We start from the raw sequence: 10,000 nt of genomic DNA, 5'->3' as shown, positions 1-10,000 counted from the left end.
CACACACACACACACACCATGAACACACACACACACACACCATGAACACACACACACACACACACACACACACACACACACACACACACACACACACACACACACACACACACACACACCATGAAGAGCAGAGCAGAGGAGAGACTGGGGGACCGCACACACACACACACACACACACACACACACACACACACACACACACACACACACACACACACACACACACACACACACACACACCATGAACACACACACACACACACACACCATGAACACACACACACACACACACACACACACACACACACACACACAATGAAGACAAACACACACACACACACACACACTCACACACGCACACACACACACACACACACGGACACACGGACACACACACACACACACACACACACACACACACACACACACACACACACACCATAAAGAGCACCATGAAGACACACACGACACACACACACGCACACACAGCCTATTACCCTACCTGGGGACCGCGCGCACACACACACACACACACACACACACACACACACACACACACCATGAAGACACACACACACAAACACACAATCACACAATGAACACACACACACACACACACACACGCACACACACAATGAACACACACAATGCACACACACAATGAACACACACAATGAACACACACACTATTACCCTACCTGGGTGCCGCACACAGCACCATGAACACACACACACACACACACACACACACACAGCCTACTATCCTACCTGGGCACGGCACACAGCACCATGAAGACACACACACACACACACACACACTCAGCCCTTTACCCTTTATGGGCACCGCACACGCACACACACACACACACACACACACACACACACACACACACACACACACACACACACACACACACACACCCTTTACCCTACCTGGGCACCGCACACGCGCACACACACACACACACACACACGCACACGCACACGCACACACACACACACACACGCACACACACACACGCACACACACACACACACACACACACACACACAGCCCTTTAGCCTACCTGGGCACACACACACACACACACACACACACACACACTCAGCCTACTATCCTACCTGGGCACGGCACACAGCACCATAAAGAGCCGCCAGCTCTGGAAGACGAGCCCCCTCGGCAGCTGCAGACTCAGGAGACGGGTGTTGGGTATGACCCCCCAAGCTAAACCCGCCGCCAGGATGTTACCTGGAGGAGGAAAAGAAGATAGCAGAGAGCTTTTATTAGGAGAGGGGTGTCGGGTATGACCCCCCAAGCTAAACCTGCCGCCAGGATGTTACCTGGAGATAGCAGAGAACTTTTATTAGGAGAGGGGTGTTGGGTATGACCCCCCAAGCTAAACCCGCAGCCAGGATGTTACCTGGAGACAGCAGAGAACTTTTATTAGGAGAGGGGTGTTGGGTATGACCCCCCAAGCTAAACCCGCCGCCAGGATGTTACCTGGAGGAGGAAAAGAAGACAGCAGAGAGCTTTTATTAAAGAAGATAGCAGAGAGCTTTTATTAGGAGAGGGGTGTTGGGTATGACCCAGCATAAGATAGCAGAGTACTTTTATTGGATCATTTCACTTAAAAGCAGACACTTTGGGACCCAACCAACACAGATTTCAATCATACTTGGTGTGCCTGTTTAGTAGCAAGGTAGCACCCCAGAACTACAATGGTTTGAATCTGACACTAATATTAAGGGAGAAACAGACTAGGAAAGGTTCATAAGTGACACTATACATTCAGCCTTGATTAAATATCAGTCAGTGTTAGTCACAAAAAGCTGTCACACACGCACGCATGCACACACACACACACAGGCTATTTACCTGCCATCCAGAAGGTGGCGAGAGCGCTCACCATGGCCCCCCTCCTCTGCCTCGGTTGGAACTCAGAGAAGTAGGAGAAGATGACCGGTATGGACCCGCCCACACCGAACCCGCTGACCAATCGCAGCAGCAGGAAGAGCCAGAAGCGCGGAGCCAGGCTGGCCAACGCCCCGAAAACACCGTTCACCGCCAGGGACGCCACCAGCACCTGAGAGGGGGGGGTGGGTGATAGAGGGGGGTGGGGGGAGGGGAGTATGAGAGTGTTAACGCTGAGCCAGGCTGGCCTAAAGTAGGCCCTACTCTACTGCACAGCACTTCGATCGTAAATCGACCACGAGTCGAATAGGCAGCGGAGGCGTTGCCCAACCACGAAAATCGAGCAATAACTCCACAGCAAGCCCTACTCTACTGTACTGTACTATACTCTGCTGTACTCTACTCTACTCCACAGCTCTATTCTACTGTTCTCTTCTCTACTCTACTCTACTCTACTACTCTACACTACTCCACAGTATTCTACTCCACAGTAGGCCCTACTCTACTCTACTCTACTCTACTGTACTACACTCAACTCCACTACTCTACTCTACTCCACAGTATCCTACTCTACTCTACTCCACAGTACTCTACTCTACTCTACTCTACTCCACAGTACTCTACTCTACTCTACTCTACTCCACAGTATTCTACTCCACAGTAGGCCCTACTCTACTCTACTCCACAGTATCCTACTGTACTCTACTGTACTCCACAGTATCCTACTCTACTCTACTCTACTCCACAGTAGGCCCTACTATACTCAACTCCACAGTATCTACTCCACAGTATCCTACTGTACTCTACTCTACTCTACTCCACAGTATCCTACTCTACTCTACTCTACTCCACAGTATCCTACTATACTCAACTCCACAGTATCCTACTCTACTCTACTCCACAGTATCCTACTCTACTCTACTCCACAGTATCCTATTGCACTATACTCAACTCCACAGTATCCTACTATACTCTACTCCACAGTATCCTACTCTACTCTACTCCACAGTATCCTACTCTACTCTACTCCACAGTATCCTATTGCACTATACTCTACTCCACAGTATCCTATTGCACTATACTCTACTCCACAGCAGGCCCGACTCTACTACACTACTCTACTCAGATCTACTCTACTACGGTACTCTATTACTCTACTACTCTATTCTACTCCACAGTATCCTACTGTACTATACTCAACTCCACAGCAGGCCCGACTCTACTACACTACTCTACCTCTGCACTGTACTACTGTAGGCCTACTACTACTGCACTGCACTGTACTCTAATCTACTGTTCTCTATGTGACTGGACTGTACTGTACTCAACTGTACTCTGCTCTACTGTACTATACTCAACTCCACAGTAGATCCTAATCTACTCTACTCTACTCTACTCTACTCTACTTTTCTCTATGTGACTGTACTGTACTGTACTCAACTGTACTCTGCTCTACTGTACTGTACTCAACTCCACAGTAGGCCCTACTCTACTACTCTACTCTATGCTACTGTACTGTACTCTACTGTAGGCCTACTACTACTGCACTGCACTGTACTCTAATCTACTGTTCTCTATGTGACTGGACTGTACTGTACTCAACTGTACTCTGCTCTACTGTACTATACTCAACTCTACAGTAGGCCTTAACCTTTTTTCTAATGCACTGTACTGTACTGCACTGTACTCTACTGCACTACTCTCCTGCACTGCACTCTCCTCTCCTCTCCCTCTAATCTACTCTACTCTCCTCTAATCTACTTTTCTCTATGTGACTGTACTGTACTGTACTGTACCTTCCTGCGTCCGCGTGTGTCCGCGAGGTAGCCCCACGTATAGCCTCCGACCATCATGCTACTCTCCTCTCCTCTCCTCTAATCTACTTTTCTCTATGTGACTGTACTGTGCTATACTGTACTGTACTGTACCTTCCTGCGTCCGCGTGTGTCGGCGAGGTAGCCCCACGTATAGCCTCCGACCATCATGCCGAGGAACAGACTCGCCATCAGGATCCCCATGTCAGAGGAGCTCAGCTGCAGGTCACAGCGGGCCGTGGGCAGCAGAAACGACACGCACAGTATCTCCACGGCGTCGCTGGCGTTTGCCCAGCCGCATACCACGAGCAGGAGACCGTGGAACAGCCCGAAGCCGGACTCTTCGATCGCTTCTGCATGAGAGAGTTTCACAGAACTGCAGCTGCTGTGGCGAATTCCATCGCGCCCGCCTCTCTCGAACACAACTTCGTCCTCTTCTTCCTCTTCTTCTTCATCCGAGCCACTAGTTTTTCTAACAAGCAGTGGTTCCCAGTGTGTGTCTCCCATAGTTTTTTTTTGCTGAGGTGTGGAATGTAATGTATATGTGCCTTTCAGTTTAATCCAAACTAGAGGGATGCCTGACACGGGACCCGTGCTCGGATCCAAATCATACGGAAGTTATTTCCTAAACAATGTTATGCGTCGCACCTCGATGACGTCGACTGTTTGGAGGTGGGCAAAAAAAAGTTGCGAAATGAGGACTACCATGCTTGGTCAATGTCAAGCACGACCTCGAGAAAGGATGCCTTAAATTGATGTCCCTAGCCGTTAAAAGACGATCGAGTAAGTTATTTGCAATGCTTCTTTCCAACCAGATTCAATATGGTGCGTTACTGATGTTTGCTGGGTTCTGATGTGCTGTTGTTGCCAACGAACTTAGCTGGTTAGCTTGCTAAAGTTAACCAACAACCTCCACGTAGCTTGTATGCTAACGACATAACTGTTTGACTACATGGCCGTTACAATGACAGCAAATATTAGTCAGTATAGCCTACAAACAGCTGGTTAACAGACAGCTTTGCATTAGCGTTATGGAACGATCCTGTTTATTTGTGCAGTGTTTGTAAGATGCGTGGTTTAAAATGCAGCATAGGGGAAGCTAACCTGAAACCAAATGCATCGCTAACTGTACACACTGTACAGTATACAAGACCTGAAATAACCACATGTAAAGTTATACTGCCGTCACATGCGTGTTAAGTACTGTGTATATAATGTAAATATGACCTTGCCGTCTGCCAAATAGGCCGCTGGCTATAATGTTGTCAAATGTAGCGGTTGTGCCGTTACTTAAGATGCTATCTGGGTTGCCAAATGGTGACCCCTGTGCCCATGTGTTTTCAGAATGACTCTTTTAGAATGTGTCCTCCTTCGTATATCGATTTAGACGTTTAGAGTCAGCCACATGATAACATAATGAAGTAGCAGCTGTGATCAGTGCCACGGCATGTAAGACATCGGCACTGTATTGCATGCAGGGTTGAAAAGTGTCAATCATGTGGCCTTCATTTTTCGCACTCAACAAATAAAGCTCACTCTAGATATTTTTCCTCTCGCATTATTTCGAATCCTGATTGGACCTCAGCTGTGATTTGGTGATACAGGTCTAAAGCATCAGATGTAAGTTAGATTAATGTTCACCTGATCATTTCGGTGAATCAATTCAGTCTCTACACGAGACACGGCCTTCTATGTGTTTTGTTGTGTGTACTTGTTTGCAACACAGCGAGAGTACCACATATACCAACCTGATCACATAACAAATTTGAGGCACAGGCGCAAGCATCCCCTGAAATCTCACGTCTGGGTTTTTTGGAAAAGCTGGCATCCACCCAGACAGCATGCTTAGTATCGTGTAGTCTGTGAGTGGATTCCAATATGCAGACTTCCATCCTCCCTTGCTCACTTGCCTGCTTGTGACCTCATGGTGATGTCACTGACAACATAAAAATAATTCAATATCTTGCAAAAGCACAATTCTAATGTCATTTTCTCATTCGCAACTGAGATGGTGAATGAAAAACAAAAGTCCCTCAAAAGTCGTTGTGGCTAGGCTGACAGCTGGGAAACTTTAATGTTTCCTCCATGGAGGAGGGGACAGGAGGCGGGGCGAGGCCACAAGCACAAGTGGAGGATGGGAGTGTGCATATAGGAACGCACCCTGTGATTCATAGCCATTGGGCCTATAATGATCTTAGCTTTAACTGCCAACCCTGTCTCCTGTCCCCTGTCAGCAGCCAGTGCAACACGTCATGTGCGTGTGTACAGGGCTCTTATGCTACAGGTTGTGAGGCTGCCTGCAGCCATATCTAGCCTGTGCGTTAGGGATGCACCAATACCGATACTGGTATCGGTATCGGCACCCGATACTGCTCATTATACTCGTACTCGTACTCGTCAAGCACTTGCCGATACCAGGAACGATACTGCTATTACACAAAAAAAATGCAAAATCTTGTCACGTTCTGTGGACTTGAAAGCAGCATGGAAAAAAGTGCCACCTCATACATTTACTAACATTTAAATCTACATGGAAATGGACAATAAAAATATCACAGGTGGAAAAAAACAAGGCCATGCATTTATTTTTATTGTATTTTGGTGGTAAAAGGTATCGGTATCGGTACTCGGTATCGGCAAGTACACACATTAATGTACTCATACTTGTATCGTTTTTTAAAAAAGTGGTATCGGTACAGCCATATCTAGCCTGTGCGTTAATCTGGCTGTGTGTGTGTAGTATGTTTGGTGATCAGTGCCACAGTGGGCATGCACACTTGGATGCTGTCAGACAACATCATAAATATCATCAGCTGTAGGCAGCCGTAGCTTAATGGTTAGAGCGCTTATAGAGCCGCTTAAAGGACCAGTTCAGTCAATTTCAATATGCTGTTGTATTGCTCACGCTACCCTTGACTTGTCAGTACCCGGTGATGTCACATTTTTCGGCTAAGCCCTTTCCGAGATATGCGCTATTCTAATGGGGGCTGCGTTTGTTTACATTTAACAAAAAATGAACATAGGCCTACTCCAAATATTTTCCCAAAACGTACTGATGTTTGCTAGTTGTCTGCTGATGTTGTATTACCTTTCGGATGTTTTTGGGAATGAATTAAAAAAATGTTTTAAATGTAAACAAAGCGCTGCCCCCATTACAATGACCAAGATCTCGGAAAAGGCTGAAGAAGAAGAAAAAAAAACCTCAGGTACTGACAAGTCCAGGGTAGTGTGAGCATTACAAATGCATGTTGAATTTGACTGAACTGGTCCTTTAAGGACCAGAGGGTTGCAGGTTGAAATCCCACCTCTCCCTACATCTCCATCCATGGCTGAACCAGATATTCTTTAAGTATATAGAGATATGCCAACATAATAGGTTTCTATGGGCACCTAACGTGACCAGGTTCCGGTCTGCCTAAAGGGGCGTGTCATAATGCTCCTAGCATTGAATAGACCAGTCCTCAGGTCTGCCTAGGTCTGCCTAAAGGGGGATTTCCCCCCCAAGAATAGGACCAGGAAACAATGGGCCAATGGAACCTCTCTCTCTCTACTCTCATCCATGGCTGAAGTGCCCTTGAGCAAGGCACTTAACCCCACACTGCTCCAGGGGCTGTAGCCAATACCCTGTAAAAAAAAAGTCGCCGTGGATAAAAAGCGGTAGGTGTGATATAAAAAATGTAATGTGATGTAATGAATGAATTTGCACCAATTAACTGCCATCCTGTCTTGCCCGTATCTCCCTTCCCTCCACAGCATCAGCACCAGTCGTAGCATCATGATGTAATGTAATGTAATGTAATGTAATGTATTGTCTCCACAGCCTCCACAGTAGCATCAGCATCAGCACCAGTCGTAGCATCATGATGTAATGTAATGTAATGTAATGTAATGTAATGTAATGTCTCCACAGCCTCCATAGCAGCATCAGCAGCAGCATCAGCACCAGTCGTAGCATCATGACGTGATGTAATGTAATGTAATGTAATGTAATGTAATGTAATGTAATGTCTCCACAGCCTCCATAGCAACAGCCTCCATAGCAACATCATCAGTCGCAGCATCAGCACCAGTCGCAGCATCATGACGTCCTCCTGTGGCGGCTGTGGGCTCTTCGTCCTGACCGTGAGGGCGTTGCTAGGGAGACCGACGTGGGGCAGGTCACCAGCCCTCACCCAATCAGCTGCTGTGTCCCAGAGCAGAGCGGTCATCACCTCCAGCAAGACGCAGCACGCGCCACACACACACACGCAGAGTAGATCGGTCGTCACCTCCAGCAAGACCTGCTCTTTGGAGCCACTGTCCCCAACACAACGCAAATCCCCCGGCGCCACAGGTACACACACACACACACACACACACACACACACACACACACACACACACACACACACACACACACACACACACACAAACAAAAGTAAAAAACGCACACACAAAACAAAAACGAACAAACACACCCAGAGCAGAGCTGTAGTCACTTCCCCATCACAACGCAAATGAGCCCTGAGCAGGTAAGCGTCTAACACAAATTCACGATTAGTCTCGATTTAACATCGAAATATCGTCACACACCCCCTACAGGTAAAAAAGGGGAGCGCACCTCTAACGTCGTCATATTGTCACACCCCCCCTGCAGGTAAAAAAGGGGAGCGCACCTCTCCCTCCTCCCGGAGCTCCCAGCGGAACCTCTCTGCGGCGGCGGCCGTTGCCGTGGCGATGAAGGAGCAGTACCGTCCGCAGCCTGCGCGGGGCGCCGTCGGGCGTCACAGCAGCAGTGCGCTGGACCTGGGGGACGTGGTTGAGAACACGCGCAGGGCGCTCGCATGCAAATCCCTCCGACGCTTCCTAGTGGAACCTGCGCTCGCACGACTGGTCACGGAACACCTGGCAGACGACATCCGACACAGCAACGCTCTCATACTGGAGTGCGACCCAGGTATTATTATTATTATTATTATTATTATTATTATTATTATTACTACACCTGGCAGACGACATCCGGCACAGCAACGCCCTCATACTGGAGTGCGACCCAGGTAGTATTATTATTATTATTATTACTATTATTATTATTATTATTATGATTTATTATTATTATTATTATTATAACATTTGACTAATTACATACGACACAGCAACGCAGACCCAGGTATTATTATTATTGTTGTTATTATTAAAGGGACACTGTGCAGGATTTTTTGTCGTTTATTTCCAGAATCCATGCTACTCATTCACTAATGTTGCCTTTTTCATGAATGTTTACCACCACCATCAAATTCAAAATGTTCATTATGACTGGAAAAATTGCACTTTTCATACATGAAAAGGGGGATCTTCTCCACGGTCCGCCATTTAGATTTTCCAGAAATGGCCATTTTTAGCTGTAAAACCCACTGTACTTGGGCCATGCTAGAAAATATTAGTTAATTACTTAGTAAACTTTTATGAAAAGATCAAATTGGGCAATAGGCAGCCCAGTTTCAATGAGCAGCATAGTTGTAGTACCTTTTTTGATCATTTCCTGCACAGTGTCCCTTTAATATTATTATTATGATTATGATTATTGTTGTTATTTCTCAAGAGCACCCCAGATGTGTAGTACAGTGTTTATATCCTCGACCTGCGTCCAGGTGGACATGATTGATCCCAGTAATCAGGCTCAGCGCTGCCCTGCACTAGCCAGAGGTGGCCTCTAGGGGGCGCAGGGGGACGTCACAACAGTCATAACTTTGCAGCCTGCTGAGTTTCAGGTGTGAAGTCATTCCACTACTGGTTGGCTCATTGCTTAGACTACTTTGTTCAGCTATACTGCCGTGCAATACTAGAACGCAGTAACTCAAAATGGTCGAAAAAAAATTTATATCGGAAATCGGTTCTAAACTACCTCATTTGTCTTGTGTCCAAATATGGTGGTCCAACACCGTCCCGTTTTGGAGAAAACTCAAGTGCAAAAATGACCCAAAAAAGGTTAAACAAAAACGCAGTAAGTCGGCGAGTTACTGCTGCACGTTCCAATGGGACTGGTTTGGGAGTAGACAGTAATACAAGCTAAGAACGCAGTAACTCCTGCAGTAACTCCATTTTGTGGCAGTAATACCAGCCAAGAACGCAGTAACTCTGTTTTTTGTGGCAAAAAGACACATAAATGTTGTTTTTTTGGGGGGGTTTTTGTGTGCATTAAATTTCTATCCTAAACAAGCATTACCAGGAAGTGTCACCACCAATTTACCGACAACACAGTTATCGCGCCATATGGAAAACTTTGAAGCCTTTT

At 46.8% G+C, this 10,000-nt stretch overlaps 2 protein-coding genes across 2 annotated transcripts in view; one reads left to right on the top strand and one right to left on the bottom strand.

The window, feature by feature from the left end:
- Positions 1 to 4,262, bottom strand: part of sv2 (synaptic vesicle glycoprotein 2) — a 12,698-nt gene extending 8,436 nt beyond the window's left edge. The window contains exons 1-3 of the mRNA XM_063193355.1: positions 3,841 to 4,262; positions 1,877 to 2,084; positions 1,123 to 1,249 (exon numbers count right to left, since the gene is read on the bottom strand). Coding sequence (XP_063049425.1) covers positions 1,123 to 1,249; positions 1,877 to 2,084; positions 3,841 to 4,233 — 728 coding nt within the window. The 5' untranslated portion in view covers positions 4,234 to 4,262. The remainder of the gene's footprint in view (positions 1 to 1,122; positions 1,250 to 1,876; positions 2,085 to 3,840) is intronic.
- A 3,516-nt stretch (positions 4,263 to 7,778) lies between these two features.
- The window catches only part of tfb2m (transcription factor B2, mitochondrial), an 8,273-nt gene continuing 6,051 nt past the window's right edge, over positions 7,779 to 10,000 (top strand). Inside the window, exons 1-2 of the mRNA XM_063193356.1 lie at positions 7,779 to 8,059; positions 8,363 to 8,662. Coding sequence (XP_063049426.1) covers positions 7,807 to 8,059; positions 8,363 to 8,662 — 553 coding nt within the window. The 5' untranslated portion in view covers positions 7,779 to 7,806. The remainder of the gene's footprint in view (positions 8,060 to 8,362; positions 8,663 to 10,000) is intronic.

Source organism: Engraulis encrasicolus, unplaced genomic scaffold, assembly GCF_034702125.1.
Source record: "Engraulis encrasicolus isolate BLACKSEA-1 unplaced genomic scaffold, IST_EnEncr_1.0 scaffold_35_np1212, whole genome shotgun sequence".
In the NCBI taxonomy this organism is placed as follows: Eukaryota; Metazoa; Chordata; class Actinopteri; order Clupeiformes; family Engraulidae; genus Engraulis; species Engraulis encrasicolus.
Note: the sequence above shows the minus strand (reverse complement) of the source record. Positions and strands in the feature narration are given on the sequence as shown.